This window comes from Lepisma saccharinum, chromosome 7, assembly GCF_977018435.1.
Source record: "Lepisma saccharinum chromosome 7, izLepSacc3.1, whole genome shotgun sequence".
Lineage (NCBI taxonomy): Eukaryota > Metazoa > Arthropoda > Insecta > Zygentoma > Lepismatidae > Lepisma > Lepisma saccharinum.
Window position 1 is genome coordinate 29,085,882 of NC_139235.1, and position 22,520 is coordinate 29,108,401.

Here is a 22,520-nt window from a genome sequence, read left to right on the forward strand (position 1 = left end):
GACATTCGTAAATTCGATTTGGATACTTAGATTTTGAAAACGAAAGTTTAGAAGCATGCACTATTTTCTTGTAAGACTTTAAAATTACATTTGTTTCTTATTTACAGCGTTATGAATATTATTATTGTTTGCTTCTCATTGTTCGAACTTTTCGCCTTCATTCTTAATGTACGAACGGGCTTGTCAAGCAAGACCTTCTCTTAAAATATTCTATGTTTAAATAAAACAATGTTTATACATTTTAAAATGGAGAATAGAATTCCAATATAAGGAAAAATAAATAAAATAATGTTCACAATGAATAGAAATTTGTTTTCATGATGTAGAGGCTGTTTTAAAAATAGATTCCTTCACGTACGTAAAATTTACGTAGCGGTAGTTACACTGTAATATTGGAACACGGTAGTGTTCTAGGGTTAAAAACAGTTTCAGGCCATTTCTAGGATAATTACATGAGTCTCATAATGGCTGTTTTTGCCAATTTAGTCATAAGTGACTATGTAGCACTTACCTGCTTTTTGAGTGCCTAATCTGGGAAAATGACAAAAGATATACCGATGTTTATTAATTTTAGTGCCTATTTTGTAATATCGGTGTTTTTCTTTTCCTATCTAATATGCCTATCCGTCCATATCCTGGTTATAAGTCCTTGTCCTTCCTTACTTTCCTAATAACGAAGTGTAATGCAAATTCTATAGAGCACTGAAAAGTATATTGGAGATGTGACAAATTTTTATGAAATATTTTGACAACACTCAAGTCAGTAATTAAGTTGTTGGGATTCTTTAAGTATATAATTATGAAACATATTGTTTTATTAAACGCGGAGTATTTGTATCTAAAATAAAATATAATAACAGACAAGTTATTGGGTGCGCTCGAGCCCCATAGGCCCTTATAAGTTGGCGCCAAAAATGTGGATGAAATGTGCATAACATATAGCGCTCTACAGGTGAAATATTACACAGTTAACATGCCACTGTGTTCTTTTTATCACGCAGATTGTCACCCGTTAACATAAGCACGCGAAGAATCCGTGACTCAAGTTGTTATGAAAACAGTTCTGTGGGGATAAAGACACATAAGCTTTCATAATATCGTAGAGATTGATTACGCAATACCTTGCATTTCTTCTAATTGTTGTGCTACGACAATGACGCAATCACGAATGAACGAAGAACGAAGCGAATAGCAAAGTCTCCGGGCTCAGAGTAATGTGCTACTAAGTAAGAAGTTCCAGGTTCGAATACTTGGATATACGTGCGTACCGAGATCAAAATTTAATGGCCTCTATACGCTGTGAAGGTTCGTGCGACTCGTCTCATCTGTCTTGATACCATCCCTATTGTTTTCATCAGTGCATCATCATCGTCATCGTCGCGATTAATCCAATATGTAGAAGAGCTGCATAAAAATCTAAACGAAGAAGTTCTTCCAAGACGTCAAAAACCAATCCAATACCTTCTAAAATATACAATATATGGAAATTTAAATGAATTATTTCAGAAATGAAAATTCTAACATTATTGCCAATTTTACTGTCTGTGATTTGCCTCTATAATCTTTTAAAAAAAAAATCTCATACAAATTATTTCGTCTATATTCTTAACGGAATATCATAATTTAATTCAATATTTCTTAATTAAAGTTTTGAGGAACAGAAAATACTTGAAATGCATCTTGTCCATATCAAGTTAAGAAAATTTAGGAATAAAAAGATAAAAGTTTGTATGCAATCGAGCAATATTTGAATTTCAAGTGTACATTATGATACGTAGAATCAGTGCTTTTAAGAATATGTGCAAGGGCAAAATTGCTCTCATTCGCAGGTCCGATCTTTCGTAACTCTTCTATCTTACCCACCAAGCTACTTATGCTGTGTTTACAGTTTTTTTTCTGTACGCCATTTGCCCTCGCAAAGCCAGTTTCAATCTTACGAACTTGATTCAAGACTTGTCTGGCCTGTCAAGCATTGCGCTTGTAAGGGCATTTCATGTGATAAAGAAGAAACATCGTTACATTCCCCAACTGTTAAAATTGTATTTGTGCCTTGTCACATTGAGATTGTAGCTACATGGTCAACGCATTTAGTATTACAGTGTGTTTTGTACAATATGTATTGATACAACAATTATTTGTCACCTTATGAGATTCTACAAGGGCATGCACGAAATTATTTCATGTCTATAATGTCGGTAAATGTAGCTAGTTAGGTAGTTACAATGGCAAATTAAAAACAAATCGTAAGATAACTGATTTGACATCATTTACTGACACTAAACATTTGTAGGTAACGTGTGATTCTGTCTGGATACCTATTTGATCATGGTGGTTGAGTATGTTTTGCAATATATTGGAAACTAGTTTTCGTATTAAGAAGAGTGGGTGAAGAAAAGTGAGAAGGGTGCACATATTAAAGAAAACTGTGTGATGATCATTTTATATTTTTCATATTTAACGTCGCTCTTATCGCGCTTTTGGATACTCGCAACAATTAAATGTTGATTCCATTGTATTGGTAAATGTACTTTGAACAGTGAACACTCACACCCGATCACGACTCGAATTGGAACGCTGGATAACAAGATCGTGAGTCAACTATTTCAATGTTTCAATAACCGAACGAAACAATTTTGCAGCTTTCTAGATTGTCTTGCCTCAAAACCTATTCAAAGTATTGATAGCATAATTAACACTGTCGTTTGGTGTCATTTTATCCACTTAGTCGTTCTTCATTCACACATTATCGATGAAAATGTGTACGAATACACAGAACTGTAAAAAATCCACTTACCATGTCTGAATTTAACACGTAATTTGTTCTTCATGGACTGCAGTAAATCATTTATTTTATATTTTATGGAATATTTCTCGACATCGAGCTTCGGATAGTGTATGCAATCGAGAAATACAAGTCACTGAATAGGAAAATTCAACCCTACCCACAATTCTTAGCTTGACACTTGACCACAGTGGTCACTCCGTGAAGCGTTTTCGTTTTCGGTAAGCATTCAAATGAGCTCTGCACAGGGAAACGGGTCAACTGAACGCGTTTGTGAAGGACAAGGTGAGAAAATTGCAATAACCAGTGCCGGATCTACAAGCCGCAAAACCCCGCGCTGCGGGAGGGGGGGGGTGGAGACAAGTAAGCCTTTAGGGGGCCCTCAGCCATTGGCACATTACGGGGTTTGTATAAGCGTATGTAACAATAAACGTAATTACTCAGGGCTACAGAAACGAATACAATATACCTTGGTATGCAGGTAAAGGTAATGGTCCCTGTGCATATAGCACTGTGCCATGAAGGCCCCTCATATTTTCGATGTGGAAGTGATGTGATCAGCACCACGCTGCGGCCGCCTTTAGTCCTTCTTTCCCCCCCCCCCCCGTACCATTTGATTTGAGGCTAGGTGGGTCCGAGAGCCGCATTGTGTGGGGAAAAAGCCGGAAAAATCCCGACCTAAGATCACCCACTCCGTGTTTCCCGCGTGGCAATCAGACTATAATCAAATGAGGCTAGCATTTCACGAGAAATGCAGTGGTGAAGATTTCGTCAACCTGCCTTTCTTTAATCAGGAAAAAGTTCGACTGCATGATTGTAACAAATGTATCATTTTCCAGGTGTATGAAACCAGTGTCATATTTACTATATCGCATCACGTTCTCTGACATCACCTCCTTCCCATTTAAAATTGTAAGTTGAATTCAATATGGCGGCTACCAATATGGCGGACGTCCGCTTGGAACACACCAATGTGGTTCCCCTTAAGCCTAACCTGTTTCTATCATGACCAATTGTACCCAGCCTAACTCCTTTAATTTTTATAGGGGGTGTTAAGGGACTTTGGAATCAGCCTATAGGCCCTTGTATGTGACTTTATCAACATGAGATCAATAATCACACACACACGCATACTTTATATATGCATATACGTTCTTATATATGATGTGTGTGTGTGAAAGTAGGTAGGTAGAGGGGGCCTTTGATAATATTTTGCGGAGGGGGGCAAGCTTTGTAGATCCGGCACTGGCACTAACATTCAGTTTCCATCGGCACTGAACAGAAACCGCAAATTACCCTGCACTGAAGAGAAACGAGTAATAACAAGATGGCTGTCGCAACTGCTAATTAACCTTTGTTGCTACCAAAGTCACAGTATGTTTATAAACACTTGCACTTGCTCCTTGAGATTTAATGCTTATTTTTTTTCATTGCATCTCCAAGCGTTTTGCCCAAGCAGCTGCCCTTGAACGCTCATCACGCAAATGCACGTCTAAGGTAGGTATATGGAAGAAAGGTCACATTTAATGACGTCACCAAGAGTATAATGCTTATTCTTGATAATGCTTTTCCTGCTGAACTTCCGTTGTGTTTTGAAAGTTTTGACCAGATTCCCATTCCAAGTCACGGAACTGGAAAGTAGCCAAAGGAGACCCGGAATGCTTGCAACCACAGATGTTACAAAAGAAGTTGCAGCGCCAGAGCATGCAACAAGTGCCATGGTTTTTCCCCATTGTTGCCTAAGCGACAGAAAGCATGTGCAAACTAAGTTGAAAGGTGAAAAGGGAGGGGGGGGGTATGTCCGCTTAGCAACAACAAAGGTTTCTGCGGGTAGTACGATACAAACATCCCCTTTTCAAATGTAATATTATTCCCAAATAAAATAGCCCATGGCAACATCAGAAGTGATCGCTTATTCACTTTCTAGTGCCTTCTCACACTACCCGAAGCACTCAGTTTTTGGCTTGTCAGAAGCAGTGCTGTAGTACCAAAATTTCCACACAGAATAGGCTGTTTCGTTAAAAGTTAAATGGAGACCATGTTTACATTAAATTTGGATTGCGTATCCATTAAATATATGGATGAAAGCATTTACTAATTATGATGATGCTACACCCATAATTTTCATAAAAGACGCATTTTTTAAATAAAAAATATCCAATGCGCAGCCTGTTGTTGCATTTTATTTTCTTGTTAGTATTGCTTTTGTGAATTATACTTTCTGTAGTTTTAATAACTTTAATAATACTGCTAATTACACTAAAAGTGAAATATTTGGAAAATACTTAAATAAAAATTGAAAAAGAAAGGAACAGAAAAAGAGACAACTCACTCTCTTTTTCGTTCTCTACGTGGATAAAACTTTAATACAAGAGACACACAAATTGTTGCGTTAACGACTTGAGCCTTTATAGTCTTCCATCAATTGTTGTGGGAAAGAGAAATAAGAGTTTTGATAACAAAAGGTAGTTATCAATAAGTTCGCTCCTACATAAATAAATATACACGAAACGAAAGTAGAAAGTATACGGATTGTAGGAGGGTATTCTCTAATGAATGCCTACTGTTAACCACACGGTATATGACGGATACGCTGTATACCTTTGACTACAGCCCTGGTCAGAAGCCTAGGTTATGCCTCATCCAGCGTTCCCTGTTTTACAGACTACCCAGCCAGTACAATAATAATCAACTAAGCCAACAGACATTATTGAAAATCGGACCCGTTTAAGTTGGCTGTTGTGTAAAAACTTACTGTAGGTTGTAATTTTCTCTTGTTAGTGGCTAATGTATTTGGAATCTTTTGTTAAATAAATAAAAATATCACTTCCGTTCATCAACCGCGCGACATGGTTAATTTCCGAACATTTGTATGTTTGAGCTTCACCATCTTGAAACTCGTTGAACGATTTTGCTCAAACGCAATACCAAACCAGACTAGTCCTCTATGTGACAATTTCAGCTCATTGCTCTCATTTACAGTCAGATCGTGGCCAAAAATTGGTGCCTTACTCCTATTTTGCAATTTTCATCCTCCCCCTCAAAGTATTTATAGAACCTAATGATGTCCTAAGATTATTGATGGTTTTGTTTTGTTAATATCCGAAAATATAGTCCAGAGAAGATTTGAAAATATCTGCAGAATTCACAGGAGGGGCATCGCCACTAAGTGGGAGTGAGTGGCTCTAGCCCACCATGAGATCTTCTTGACTCACTTTCCTACGGGACCATGGGTACATAAGAAATTTCCAGATTCGTTTGTAATAGAGCAAGAAACGTATACAGAGAGGGATAAAGAGAGAAACAGAAAGCTTTGTATGAAAAGAGGCAGAAAAGCCAGAAAAATAAGAGAGAAATACCTACAAATTAATATAAAAAGATACAGAAACAAGGGAAGAAATAAAGATGAAAAGTTAGGGAGAGTAAGAAGTAGATAGAAAGGAAGAAAATAGTAGAGAAACAGAGTAAGAATGAAAAGAAGGAAGATGAAGAACAATCGGAAAAGACACAGGAGTAGCGTAAAGAAAGAAAGATATATAGAAGAGAAAGCGAGAAAGGAGAAATTGAAAACGGGGAAGAAAGAGAGAAAACAGAAGAAGCAAGAAAGCGATAGAGAATAAAAAGAAGTGAGAGCAAGGAGAGCGAGATGAATGGTTAAGAACGGAAGAAAAAGAGAGAAGAAACACGAACTATACTACAAAGATTTTACGTTGAAATAGAAGCGGAGAATGCAGGCTCGGCCAGAACAGGAACTCGAGTTCATACACCTCCTGTGTGTATCAAATTACAAGGCATAAAGTTTTATTTAAAAGCATGTCCCGAAATTAGCTTCCTTTGTTTGTTGAGGTGTGAAAAATGTGGTTCAATAACTCAAAATAAAGCATTTCATTCTGTGTAGAGTGAGAGTAAATAAAATCAAGGTAACTTGCAATTTTATTGTATGTATGTGTGTACAGCAAGGATATACCAACGGGGGAATCGGTGGGGCTGCAACATCCTTCCACTCAAATTAAAAATAAAATAAAATATTGAAAAAAATAAGGAATATCAGATACAATTTACAGGGACATGTTGTTGAATTGTTGTTGAATTTGTGTTTTAAGTTCTCTTTATGCACAGTAAGGCTAATCGGGACTGGACCTACAGCTTAAAGTGGGATCCGAACCACTTGTGCCTCCACCGGGTATCGAACCCGGGAACCCTTGATTACAAGGCGGCGACACTACCACTGCGCCATCGGGGAGGCCCTACAGGGACATGTACAACGTATTAAAGTAATAAAAGTATATTACACATTACTTACATATTATACATGTCTTGAGAGGTACGATATTATCCTAGAGCATTGTTGTGTACTCAATCACTCGTTCGTTATTGTAAAAATGTATTTTTTACTACTTAACCTCCAAACATGTTTGAATTTTGAGTCTGCTTTATGCAAAGATAGGCTAATCGAGGCTCGGCCTATAGTTTGTAGTTCCAAACCACTATGTAGCTCCACAGAGTTTCGAACCCGACACCTCTTGCTTACAGGAAGACGACGTTACCATTAAGCCATCGTGGAGGTCCTAACCTTCAAATGGGAGAGATACGAATATGACCAGTACACACAAACGCATATGCATCACTAGCAATATAAGTTGCAACAGATTCAGCCCTCTTCAAAATAGTTTTCGTTATGTATATGTATATCTTAATGTTCTCGTGTGTGATATTCATAACGGATTTAGTTTGAAACAATAAGTAACCTTTGTCGCCTCGTTGGCTGAGGGCGTTAATTGGTCGTTTTTCGGTCTCGCTACCGAAGTTCCTGGGTTCGAATTCCGGACTGGGCGTGCGTGATCTTTGTGAGTGTCCCCCTTCAATCATCACTCATGCTCATCGTCGCGATTAGCCAAGAGTAGAGGAAAAGCAAAGCTAAATAAGAAAAACATAAATATAAGTTAATAACTTATTATGGTATTCCGGGACCACGAACGTATTCCAGCAGCTGTGAGTAAAAGTACATGAGTATAGAGTCCACAGGACAAACCACAAACATCCGCACTAAAAATTAGGGTAATATATTTTAAAAAGTTGTTACGTAATCATATGCTCTTACCGCCTGAGGTAACGAGCCATATTACATAGATCAGGCATTGGGATTTCAGGATAAGAAAGTGCCGTGTACCAGGTTACCTTTTACTGCCCTTGACCAGCCATTGCCTTTCCTTCTTACAGAGTTGCCAACTGCATGGGTATATTCCTACATTTAGTGATTTAGCGTAGCGATGAAAGTTTCTCGCAGAGACAAGCTATAAGGACTTTTTTAATACTGTTGCATATAAAAGTATGATGTTACAGTCTCAAAACTTTCGATTTCACAAAAGTGAACACATTGGTGTAGCCGGAAAGGCGTCACGGGGCCCGGGCCCCTCTCAGGATGTTGACAAATTAAATTGCTCTACAATGCAATTTCGTGCACAAATAAAGGTTGCCGTGTTTTTTTTAGATAAAAGAAAGTGCATTCTTTATTGATCGTCTATTGTTTTCGTGTTATACCAGGAAATTGAGCTGAAACCATATGCAAATGCTGTATTGTATGTCCTACAAAAATACCTTAATTTGCAATAAAACTAAATAGGTTAATTAACATCATAATCAATGCCCAAAATTGCTCATAAGTGACTGACATGCTTCTCATGCATGCCGGGTCTTTAAATCATGTAAATCTAGTATTTTACCTTATTTTTAACATTTCTCGTGAATTTCACCACAATCCTGGGTGCCAATATACGTACATAGTAAGTAAAAACAGTTGAACCTGAGTTATACGTATGTCAAGGTGAAGTTGCGAGTTATTCACCTTAATATTTCAAATCCCTGACTACTGTCATGAATATGTGATTTTGTGTGTGTGTGTGTGTATGTGTATGTGTGTGTTTTGTTGTATGCTCGTTAGTATAGGTTAGGTTTTTATTCCCGTATGTATTTTTTCTTATCCTTTTTTGTGATTTTTTCTTTGTAATTTTATATTTCTCTTTCTTTATTTTAATATTTACCTTTCTATGTAATGGTTTAAATGTTGTTTTCTAATTTTCATATGATCAAATTTCGATGTAAACATGGTTAAGTGGTAGAAAAGGCTACAAAGCCTTAACTTCGCCATGATAAACATCACGCAATAAATAAATAAATAAGAGAGAATAATACGCATAACTGAGAATTACTTACAAATCAGATTTAGATATCATGTCATATCATCATTAAATACTGCAATTGTATCTATTTTGAGGAACAAGATATACGTAATAGCCTACAGGTTGTTTCTGTCATAAAGTGGTAAATTAAGGAGTCTAAAAATTTGATTCTTAAATACATTACATTTGTCACTTTATTAGTGAACACTTTGATACTGAAATATACTACAGCAGACACTATAGTTTTAAAGTTCAGTATCCAACTTTAAAAATATTGTCTAAAATAGCATTTCTTTTACTAATGACTGTGCAAAGTATGGTATAAGCTATGCCTAAATCTGCAGCTTATTCAGATTTTTTATGTGGATTAGCGTCAACTTCCTGTATAAAATTTTACTTTCTGATCAAGCGTGTAACTTTTCCTCTCTCTGTTATCCATGGTCGACCAGTAGTAACTGAAAACTGTAACTTCCTGTGACTTTGTTGTAGCTTGGGTACGTACAAATCAATTGCATATTATGAAAATTAGTACTTATAACATTGAATTACGTATAAATACATTACGTACAAATAAGGATTAATTAACACGTTTTAAATTATATTTTTCCGGGACCTACAGTAATTTACGTATAAAACAGAATTACGCAGACCTGAGTTACGTATAAAGCAGTCTCAACTGTGTATATGCAAGAACGTAAACTAAAGTTTTGTTGGACCTTCTCGATGGCGTAGTGGTAACGTCGTCGGTTTGATCCACGGTGGGTGCACATAGTAGTTCGGATCCAACTTTAAACTGTAGTTTAGTCCCGATTGGCTTATCTGTGCATTGATATTATTATTATGTAACAAAGTTAGATTTCTAAAAGCGAAAAGACAAAATTCTGACATTCCTCTTTCCCCAATAAAACAGTACAATTAGTATTTCATTTTCCTTTTACATAAAATAGGGACATTGCTGAAAATGGTTGGCAACACTGCTTACTCGTGTTTCAACAGGTTCGACAAAAACAAGAATTAATGCGTGTTGTACTAGTTTTGAAAGTGAAGTGTTTATTAAATAACCGAGGAGGCAACCGGTTCTTTCAACTCAATCATCGAGACGTTCATTACTACAAGTATTTCTACCGCCTCTTTGATCACGGAAAAGAGTAGATTGTTGATGATGATGTTCATGAATGAACAATTCCTTTCACGTCGTACGTATAAAGGATTGGAGCTTACTCTTCTGCGGGTCTTTACTTGAGATAATCAGGAAATGAAAAATTCTTGTTAAAGTAAAATAAAAAGATGTTTCGTTTCAAAATTTAGGCCGCTATCATGTTGTACGACCCAGCTCGAAAGCACGAGTTAAAAACGGGGAAGGGGGGAAAGATAGAAACGTGCGTACGCTGTGCTTTTCAGAGCAACATTTTGCCTAGGATTTTAGAAAGGGGGGTAGATAGTTACGCATACTTTTTTTTAGTAGTCAGCCCCCATTTTGTCATATTTTCCTGCCTTTGAAGTTTTTTTTAAATAACGGGGCAAAGGGGGGTTATGACCCCAACAACCCCCCCCCCCCCTTGGGCAGGCCACTGATTCTATAATTGGCTGATTTAGTGGGAGAGACACGTAGGGCACGTGCCTCTCCCAAACATAATCACTAAAGTTAGCATTATCTGTATTAAAACGAGCAAAAAAAATGTTAGAGAAATCCTTTCCCAGATAGTAAAGCAATAAAATAAAGTCTAGCACAAATACATTAAAATAAAAAAAATAAATAAATAAAAGAAAGACATATGTAGTTCGTGCTCGCACAAAAGCTGCGGTAGAATGCACCGTCCTCCCTACTTTAATATTTACAGCTTTACAGTGTTGCCCTGTGGGCTTCAAGTTTGAGGCCTATATTTCACATATTCTATCTTATATTTGTATCACTTTGGTGCCAAATGTATTTGACTATTTTCAAGATTGCGGCAAAGATGCGTGGGTGGTAATGAATGAAAGCTTGAATTAGAGACGATGAATTAAAATTATAGAGATACGTTAGCAAAATAATTAGTGCATGCTTCATTGATTAATTGAGTTGGTGTTTTAATTCCACTTTATGCACAGTAAGGCTAATTGGGACTGGACCTACAGTGTTAGAAGTTATGGTAAAATTTGCAATATTCTATCGTCAAAAATTTAACAGCCTGCCTGTTAATTTATAAAAACGGTACACAACATTTTTTTAAATTTTAATTTGAATATTTTATCATTAATAAAGATGCATAGTGATTACAAATTAAAGTTATTGTTTTAAAACTGAATCATTCAAATTACATTAATTAAGGCAACTATGTGAGAGCCATTCCTACATTAAAAACGGTCACAATCATTTTCTTAACGGTAGTTAGACCGTCATTTCCACCGGGTATCGAACCCGGGGACCCCTTGATTACAAGGCGACGACGGTACCACTACGCCAACGGGGAGGCGTAACTCGAGCATGCATTCAGATATTTGCCTCCCCGATGGCGCAGTGGTAGTGTCGTCGCCTTGTAATCAAGGGGTCCCGGGTTCGATACTCGGTGGAGACACATAGTGGTTAGGATCCCATTTTAAACTGTAGGTCCAGTCGCGATTAGCCTTACTGTGCACAATGTGGACTTAAAACACCAAATCAAAGAAACAAAGCATTCAGATGTTTACCCTTAACCGCATCCCTGTTATAGGTCAATGGAGCTATGTGTAGAAACGCATATAGACATGACTTTTAATGTACGGCATAACACTGATGCTTACTTAAACAAATTAATAGAAAAACAACACTAATCTATTATTTTTTCTCCACTTTTTCAGACATGAAGACAATTCCTTTACTTCTACTCCTCTCCCTGCTAATCGTCGCTTTGGACCACTGCGATGGCGCCCGCATCTTGGCAGTGTTTACATACGCTAACAGAAGTCACTACATCTTCTACACCCCTCTACTTTTGGAACTCGCCAGGAGAGGTCACCGCATCACCATAGTGGGACCTTACAGACTTGAAGTACCCGATCAACAAGTTCCAGAAAATATCGAACAGATCGTTCCAGAAGGATTCTTAACGCTCATAAAAAGTGTGACTGACGGCAGTGTTGATTTGGCTCTGGAGAAAAAGAGCCATAATTATATATTCTTCATGGCACATGCCATGAGGACGTTCTGCGAGTTCCTCATGGACAATCCCCAAGTGAATTCGGTTCTTGAGGAGAATAGATTCGATCTTATTCTCGCCGGGAACATACTCAACGACTGCTCCCTGATATTCCAGCACCAAATCAAGGCACCAACGATCTCGATCAGCACCACTTTCGCCGCACCGTGGGCCTCATTCCTCATCGGAAATCCTGGCTTCTATTCCTACGTACCCAATCTGGGACTTGGCTACACTGATCGGATGTCTTTCTTCGAGCGTGTTTACAACAGTGTGTACAATGTGATCATGAACTTGATACACCATTGGGTGTGCCTGCCTGCCATGGAGGATGTCTACAGGCGCCACTTTGGTGAGGAACCACGAATTCCGTTCTCTCAGCTGGAACGAAACACCAGCCTCATATTCTTGAATGGAGATATCAGTGTTGACTACCCTAGGCCGAATTTACCAAATGTTGTGGAACTTGGAGGTATCCACGTGAGACCTCCTAACCCTTTGCCAAAGGTAAGTAACATTCTTAGATTTCATTATGCCATGACCTGGGTGGCAGGGTGCGAAATCCTGGAGTGGACGGGGAGATTTCCTCCCCCCACCGACAATCTTGGCCTCAAAAATCCCCCCACCAAAAAATTTAGAAGGGGAGAGTTTTGTTACAACAAACAAAAGATAAGCAATTACTTTTAATTTCAAGTATACTTTCCTAAGAATATTATCGAAAACACACACAAATTAGTGTAGTTGTGAGTGTTCAATGCTTTTTCTCTTTCAAGAGATCATAAACAAATTTACATCAATACGCACAATTAAAGTAAATCAAGAATGCAAAGCAATATTAACTATGAAATCTAATCGATTTATATTAACATAAAGCAAAAATTAAATAAAAATTTACACATAATAAAATCACTTCAACTATTTCATAATTTATTAACATCTTTAAGCAGTTAGTAAAGGAAGTATTTGCTGCATTATATTTGATATATATAAAAGTAAAAAAAAAAATTTCTTTGTGTGTAATTAATAATAATACTATTTTAATTACTAATTTAGTAATTTAATTTAGAAATTTATTTTTCCATTTGATAACATTATAAATATGTATATCGTATAATTTATCTGTATGTTTGTGGAGGAGGGGTGTTGTAGAGTAGATCTTTTTCCCCCCACCAGTCTTAAATGATTTCGCACCCTGCTGGGTGATATTTATGGTGGAATTAGGGGAAAATTCCCCACCTGGACACTTTTATTCCCCTTTTTCATTGCATATATATGTGTGTGTGTGTGTGTGCTCGCGCGCGTACTTACACACTTACATTTACCAGAGTGTGGGGTTGTAATCAGAGGGGGAATTATCTCCCACCTTACCATCATCAAACTGACACTTGCCTTTGTTTCTATTTTACATACCAAGGTGTAAATGATTAGAGTTTTGTTTCCCGCAGATTATCTTCCATCCAATATGATGACAAAATAATAAAATAGATAATATAAGACATAAGAATAAAATATAAAATATTAAGATGTTAAAAATATCAATATTCTTTAAAAGATAGAAAAGAGTATATAAAAGAGATGTTCTCTTGAGGAGAGAAAAATTTGACGAGGTAAGTTCCAGAATTGACAGATTAACTGAATGTAGAAGAAGGTTAGAGCATATAGGTAGTCCTTGGACTAAAGTTAAAGTATCAGAAATTAGGGATTTACGTGAAGTATAGAACTTGTAGATCTTCTTGTACTTCCTTAGTCCTTTCATTTCTTCTATTTATTTGTGTTCCTATGTAGTATTTAACTAAGTCCTCTTTCACAGAACGCCTGACAAGTGAGTCCCTCTTACGTCTATCACTTCCATCTCACTAGTAAGATCTTGGAGGGGATCATCCGCACACCGGTCGTGTTAAACTTCCAGTACACTTCAAATATACACACAGTTCATCAGGGGCCCGTCAAGTATTTGAGCGACGCCCGCTGAGCAAGATTTTCGCTCCTTGAGCAGATCATTTACTTGACACTGTTTGCTCATTGATCAAAATATCAGTGCCTTTGAATAATCTGTGATCAGTGTGGCTGCGTCGAGTTGACAATATTTCGGTGTTTGAAAAGCTGTTAATTATAGAAATAGAATAGTTGATGTGAACAAAACTGTCGAAATTTTCATTTTCACACCCTTGCACATCTTTCCAAAACTGCGGTGTATATTTATATTTAATATTTATTATTTAGAATAAACAACACTTTCATTTTAATACAATTAAGAAAGCTGGAATATTACATCACCTTTTGTTACTTGAACTTCCTCTCAAATTACGCTATATCGCAAGCCGTTCAGTTCATCATAAATATTACTTCCTCATTGGTCGCCAACCCACCATCCTCATACAGTTTTCTTCTTCTTCCCTTTGCCTCACGAGATCGAAACACAAAAACGCTATATTCTGTGGCTCAAACCTGTGGCGAGCAAGGTTCGAGTTTGCTCAGCGATCAAGTGAGCAGCGCTCGCGGAGCAACGCCTATTTGGCCGTCAATTAGCTGAGCGATCACGTTGCTCGCTTAGCGCTCAGATACTTGACGCGCCTCAGATCTTCTCTAAGGTAGTTCCTGTTCTTGTATTCCACAACCCTTGAGGTGAGAAGCACTCCCTCCATCATGTAAATCAAGTTCCTTGGCTTCCGAAACGAACGATTTTAAATGTCACTCATTCCAGCGTCCCTCATGGTTGGATTTCCGATTTGAGTCTGAGTGGGTTAATCATATATGCACTCGCAATGGAGGTTTTAATGTTCTTGGACTTACTCTTGCGTTCACTTCAATTTGCCCCCACCCTACCCACAAATACCCCGCTGTGATATAGTAGCCGCGATTTACGGCCAAAACTGGTGGGCAAGGACAGTTTACTTTCTCTTGTAGATAAGGCTGAGCATTAAGAGGCCATAGTTCAGGGCAAAAAGTGGGACTACCCCTCCACACACACACACACACATCTCTCTGATCGTCCCCACTTCTGTAATAATATTTCGGGTTCACTTGAACTCGACACTATTCAACGTAAAACAAGGGAATGCAATATTGACATATTTGACTATTGTTGTGAAATGCAATCATGCATTCAGTAAGAATATTTTTTTTTTAAAACTGGGTATATGAAGAGAAGGAAAAATAAACCAAGACTAATATTGATTGCCTTAACTAGTGCGGGACGAAAACTTCTGGTCGGGACGGGATTAGGAAGAAGAACCTTTATAATCCTGTCGTAGGGGACAAAAAAATCGCCATTTCCGGGACGGGAAAAGTTCGAAATTTTCGGACGCTGTGAAAATCTCGAATTCTACACAATATATTAAATAAGTGATTAATTTAATTAACATCTATCACTTTGGTGATGAACAGTTATTTATGTTTTTGTGTTTTTTCACGATGCAAAAATATCCAACAGAAACCAAACTTCTCTCTTTCATGCCACCTATGATGATCCATGTTTTTACGCTATCCTTTCCTTTCCCTTTATCTCGCCTTTAAATTTATTTTCCTTTCACTTTTTCTTTATTCACCTTCCCCCTCCCCTCCTTCTCATGTCTTCATTCCTCTCCCTTTCTTTTTCTCTACCTCTGTTTATCGGTTCTCCTTGTTACTTTCTTTTTTCCTCTACTCATTCTCACTTTCTCCCTCTCTATGTTGCTCCTTTATTTTCCTTCCCAGCGTAAAGTCGGATACTTTTTAGACATGACACATGTGTATGTCTCATCATTTCGGAAGTACTGTATTGCCTGACAGACGAACGCACAAGTCAAAACCAAAGGTATTTCTTACAAGCAATAACAGCTAAAGAGAATTATAAAATACACTACGAAATATCTTGTCTTTCATCATTCCTCATGCTTGAAAGACTATTTGATTCTGCTTGGTTTGCTTCTGCATTAAAACAGGTTTTGGTTGTTTATTTCTCCCAAACCAAGGCTTATGAACCAGACCTATTCTTAAGGAAAGGACAAGATGTTACGAGGTTATCTTTAATAACATGATGACCTTCTCACTCCTATGGACCATATTAGTGTGACGTTCACTGAGTAAGATTGAGTTCAAACAAAGTTGTCACGTGGTTTCCCCTATTCGATAGCATTGGGTTTTGCATCGGATGTGGTAGCTTTAAGTATTGTAACAGCAGTTATGAAACAAAATCGTGATGTACATCCTACATTGAGATATCGGTTAATACATCTGTATGTTACACATTCCTTGCAGAGTTGAGGGAAAAGAAAAGGAAAACAAATTATTCTGTGGACACGAAAACAAATCTGTATTAATTATTTTAAGTTGTCAAATGCCAATACAAGCATTAACCTTTATGAAATTGAAATTTTGCGGAAACATTTTGCCTAGTGGCGTACCCAAGTAGGAAGGTTATCTCTTTGGTCCAGAATTCCTAAAAGAAGAACGTCAAATGCAGAAAAATGCAATATACAGGAATGAGTACTGAAAATAGAATATATTAGCCCTCCACGTTACGAAAATTTTGTTTTCGCCACTCGTTTTCTCATCAAGGGTTTATAGGAAAATTACATTTTTGGTCCACTTTGCTACCAGTCCTCTCCTTTGTTAATCTCGTTCACGAGAAAGGATAATGAATTAATGAAAGAGATTAGAGAAACATTGAGAAATAATGTCGCTACACCTACGCTAACCTATAAACCAAGTCTAAGTGATCTTCTCCCCAAATCTTTATGCTTGTTAGTTCAGATGCTGAAACCAAAAACAGTTTGAATGCAATTATGAATTAAAAAACCTTGATCAACTTGATTTAAGAACGAAGTGTAAAAGTGTGTATCTGTATGTGGATGGGAGGAGGAGTTCTGGGGCCTATATCCGCCCCTTTGTGTGTGCCTGTTGAAGGTTACTATGTTACTTTTAAGAAGTAAAAGTAGCTATGTTACTTTTACACTTACTTCAATCTCGATATAACTCATGTAGCATGTTTCTCACATTAATTTGAAACAGACTGTTCTTTCTTGCAGCATCTAAAAATTACAATTAATACTGAATAATATTATACTTAAACTACTCCTTGTACTTTTCTCGCCACAGGACCTGAGAGACTTTGCAGAAGGAGCTGGTGAAGCAGGTTTCATCATGTTCTCCATGGGTTCCGTAGTTCCTGAAGACAAACTTCCCGTGAACCTTCGAAATGCATTCATTGAAGCCTTCTCCAAGATTCCACAGCGAGTTATATGGAAATGGAATTACGATGAACCGCCTGGGCTTACACCCAATGTGAAGTTGGTGAAGTGGTTTCCTCAGCAAGATCTACTTGGTAGGTACAACAATTTATTTGTACTATCATGAATATGTGTGTGTTTGTGTAATCAGCGCCTGAAGTGAAAAATGTTAGCTGGGGGCAGTGATGGATTAAGGTGGGTGCTATTGATGTTGCAGCATTAGGCCCATTCCTGAAATAGGGCCAGATGAAAACAGACGAGAATTTTCCGAAAGCTGAACAGTTTTCCCTTGTTAATTTGGGACGCCTAGACACAGCGATACTTATTATACAGTTACTATTATTCTTTGCGCTGTGACGTAACTATAACGTCGTTGTGTTTATTGTTCACCGAAGATTTCAAGTTAATACTATCAATTTTACGTTAAACAGTTTACTTATGGCCGCGTGCACCAACGCCGATTATTTCGAAGTTCAGATGAACGAGATCAATTTTACTCCACTCTAAATGAACTTGGTTTAAAGATTTGCATTGCACCAACGAAAAACGACGTTCAGGAGATTCCGTTCAACTGATCCGAGATTAATTTGTAAGGCTATACCTGATTGGTTGGCAAAAACAAATAACAATCAAGAACCCCATAGAGTAATGTGATGTGTTAAAGTATCAACATGTAGGAGAAGAAAATAATTCGGGCTGCAAACTTCTCTGAATTTGAGAGATGTACTAATCAACTTTGTCAATATGTACAAGGATGTAGTGGAGTGTAAAAAAATAATAACATTAAAAATGAACTGACCGCACAACACAAAAGGAGAAGGAGAAAGCATAGAACCTTCTTCTACGGGACTTTAATGCCTTACGAAATGCATTCGATTTTGAGAGAACAGCGTACGCTGAACATCGCCCGCTCAAATAAAGATATATATATACAGTAGAGCGTCGATTATCCGAACGTCGGTCAACCGAACGACCGCTTAACCGAACTGTGTACTCGCTCGCACCTGTTACTCTCCCACCCTACCGTCCATCATCCCCCTCACTCCCAAACCAAGTTTCCCACAGTAGTCGCCGCACTGAGCCACCGCTGGCGGAACATTGCTTCTAATGGGGCCTTCATAAGGCGCTGCTGACCGGCCAAGCCGCCAGTCGCTGTGTTTCAACAATCAGCACACTTCTGTCGGTGTATGTATTGTTCATGCAAAATGCGTATGTAATATGTACATATTTTTGTTTAATAAACTGTACCACATACTATATATTCCTACTAAAGTTGCCTTTGTACGTTACTTTGTAATACTTAAAGAGATGCCTGTTTTATGAATAAATTTACTGTACAGTACTTCTTTTTGGCAAATAAACATGTACAGTTCGATTATCCGAACAAACCAGTTTTCCGAACACCCATGTCCCCCAATTACTTCGGATAATCGACGCTCTACTGTATATATATATTATTATTATTTCTATTATTACTGTACTGTGGTAAGTATTTGAATTTTCAATTTCTTAATTCTTATATATTTATATTGTCGTGTCGTGTAAGTAGCCAGTAACGTGTATTTTCGTAAATTTATACAATCATATTTCCAACACCATGTAGCAATATCGTAAACATTGATGTGTTCTAATTTACCTTGCACGTGATATATGACATTTATATATGTTTTGTGTTCTGGGATAGAAAGTACAGTATTTATAAACACACGACTTTGCACCACAGAACCACAAATTATTATTATTATTTTGGCAGTTTTTAGTTTACATAGTTCTCGAATTATCAGCATTGTACATCCAACATCTCTAGCGTTTGCACGCCCTCGATATCACTTTCCGCTCTTTTGATATTAAAAAACAACTGCCTGCAGTCGAAGCATCAGTATCGTGAACCAGGATCACACACCAAAACGGTCGCGAATGGCCGATCAGAAGATAAACTCGTTTTGATGTTCCTAGATCGCGATCAAGTGTTGAACCGTCTTCGTGCAATGGAATTTTCCAGTGATCCTTTCCCGATCCGAGTTTAAAATTTGATCTTCGTTCGTGCACACGGCCATTAGTAATTTAGCTTTTTTTTTTTTTTTTTTGCAATATCTTGGCGATTGTTGCCACTTCATTATTGTTCGGTAAGTGCGATGTAGTAAATTTCTCACCTTGAAAGTTAGTTGTACAGAAAAAATCGACGGTATTTCATTGTTTCAGCAACAGGCCCAATTTCGTCTTTATCCGACCCTGGCTGGGGGGGAGAATTGGTCAAGTCTTGGAGTTAGTTGGGGGATGCTCATATGATTTAATATGGTGACACTGAGACAGCTGGGAGGAGGCTTCACGAAAATTTTGTTAGCTGTGGAATACCATTCCCCGGTCCCAGGTTCAAATCCCAGCCTGAGCATGGGTGATCTTTGTGAGTGTCTCTTCACTAATTTCATCATATCATCACTCATCCTTGCTGATTAGCCAAAAGTTGCAGAATTGCGAAGTAAAATGAACCAAATCAATCAACCCTGTATCACCCAGTGTATATATATCTGAGCAGTGTATATAATGTATGTGTGTAGAAATAGATAATCTACCTCCTGCACAGCAGTGACGTATTCTGAATTTTCCTTGTTTACAGCAACAATTCTTATTTATTGCATGTACGTATATATATTTATAAGGGCAAGAATATGTATGAGTGTGTGTGTGCCCGTATTTAAAGGTTAGATTTCCATTCTTATATGTATTCTTTATTCCGCTGTAATTTTTATATATTTCTTTCTTTCTATCTTCCTTTTTCCACATTCAATTTTTTTTGTAAACATGGTCAAGTGGAAGAAAAGGATCCACAGCCTTAACTTCGCCATGTAAAAGAAGACAAAATAATAATAAAAATAATAATATATTAACTACATATAATAGAAACAAAACACCCAAACCAAGAACAGAAGTCCGACAACTTCAAATTTTCTGGTTCTTTCTATATATATAAAAAAGTTGGTTTACCAGTGCCCAGCGGTAAACCTAACATACTGCTGCACATTGTAGCATCCTTGTGGTGGCACATGGAAGGGTTTTTGGTAGAGGTAGGGCGAGTTCCACACATTCATTGGTCATTTGTGGAGATGTGATCATTATCATGCTCTGGCCACCTCTACCCCGCAGGAGCCCACTTATTCGAGGCTAGGTGAACCCGAGAGAGTTGTCCATGCAGGAACATTACTGGAAAAGTTCCCACCTGAAAGCACCCAGCCTGGGAATCGAACCTGGGTCTCCCACGTAGCATCCAGAAGCCCTACCACTAAATGGACCACCATGGATAATATATATATACACACACAAAAAAATGAAAATGGAATTTGAAGTGTGATTTCGGTCTTCAGTAATATAATAATATCTAAATCCTCATATTTAAATATTCATAAGCATACATGGATTTGTATGATACTCTTATAATACAGATAAGTGAAACAACAATCACATTAAAATTGATTGTATACTTCCAATCTTTCAAAAACATACTGCCAATTTGTTACAATATTGTTGCCTTTTATTTCTTTGTAACGGACATGCTTTTTGCATTCTTATCTCTTAATGTCAAAATGATGAGCAAATTATAGAAATTCATCCATTGAAGAAACTAGTGTTCTTGGGAAAAAACGAAAGCAATTCATATTCTCATAAATGAAAAAAAAAAATTTCAAATTCTTCTCATGATCACAAGTATCCTTACCTTTGAGTTACAGGTAGGTGTACTGTATAACACACCAACAACCTACATGTATTGAGAATATATACCTGCTAATGACGCCCATGGTAATGATGGTAATCATATGCTATTGTTTTCAGGACATCCAAATGTGAAAGCCTTTATAACGCATAGTGGTCTACTAAGCTCTCAAGAAGCTCTATATCATGGCGTACCACTTATATCAGTGCCTGCCGTAGCTGATCAGCACTGGAACGCTGCCCGCTCAGACGCTAGGAAAACCGGAGTGACGCTAGATCTGTCATCAGCCCAGACTCAAGATATACTGGAAGCACTTAATAAAGTTATAAATGACACCAGGTAAATATTTGCAGTATAATTTTATGGGAGTTATTTTCTTCTTAATAAAACGTGATTTAGTTACTGTGTTCAAAATGTTACGGATTTACAGTTACTGTTACTTTAAGAAGTAAAAGTAAATCTGTAACTTTTTATTGTACTGTACTATTATGACAAGGAGCATTTATACCGTACATACTGTATACTTGTTTAAGCATACAGTATCTATATTATATATGTCAGTGAGGTTACTTCAAGTAGGCTAAAGGGAAATATGTGCATTCAAAGAATATTTAACATTGCGAACCAGATTTGATTGATGGAACTATAAATTATGTAGAATTATTGCAACTGATATACAAGAACTTAAAAAATCCTTAATATTTAGTTGTATGCATCAGAGGACTTGCAAAATAATGGAAGACTTATAGCAGAAATAATTACATGAAGAGAATCGTTCTGAATTTTCATTTGTATCTGTTCAACTAAAGGAAGATATCAGATGATAGATGATATTATATTAAGTGGATCCTCCATGGAAGTTAAACATAACAACCATGTAGTTGTACTTTCCTAACAAGTAACAACTAACAATTTCGTTCTATTTGTAAAGCTAAACAGTATATAGGTTTCCTGCTTTCTGAATTATGAAAGTTAAATATGGCAACGCTCCATTCGTGGTTACTTAAAATGTCCCTACTATGTTATAATCACATTAGCATAAATAAGCAGCATATCTTTTTTAGGTTTCTGCTTAAAGAATTAGAAAGTTAAATATGGCAAACCCTGAATTTCTGTATTTTTTCTATTTCCTTATGCTCGCAGTAACATAAATAACCATTAAATACAAATTTTAACTCCCTAACTTTAAAAGTGAATAACTAATATGTCAAGCCTGTATTTCATACTATTTAATACTTACAGTAATAATACTATATTCGAAGTAGGAATACCAGTATATCAGTTTTCAACTTTATACCTCAAAAATTAAAACTAAGTATTTTATTTTATAAAATCCAGCATTTTTTTTGTTGTTGTTTTCTAAAGCCTTCCTATTTAGATATGTACACAGTAGCATTAATATCCAATATACAGACCACCAATTTTCAGCAGTTGAAATGGTAGACCTGATTTTAGAATCAGTAGTCATTCACAATCGAATAT

The 22,520-nt window shown here is 37.1% G+C and overlaps 1 protein-coding gene across 2 annotated transcripts in view; it reads left to right on the forward strand.

The window, feature by feature from the left end:
* LOC145989787 (UDP-glycosyltransferase UGT5-like) overlaps positions 1-22,520 on the forward strand; it is a 38,931-nt gene that overhangs the window by 11,036 nt on the left and 5,375 nt on the right. For both annotated transcript variants that reach the window (XM_083125121.1, XM_083125122.1), the window contains exons 2-4: positions 11,782-12,626; positions 17,199-17,424; positions 21,158-21,377. In XM_083125121.1, the coding sequence (XP_082981247.1) occupies positions 11,784-12,626; positions 17,199-17,424; positions 21,158-21,377 (1,289 nt within the window). In that variant the 5' untranslated portion in view covers positions 11,782-11,783. The remainder of the gene's footprint in view (positions 1-11,781; positions 12,627-17,198; positions 17,425-21,157; positions 21,378-22,520) is intronic.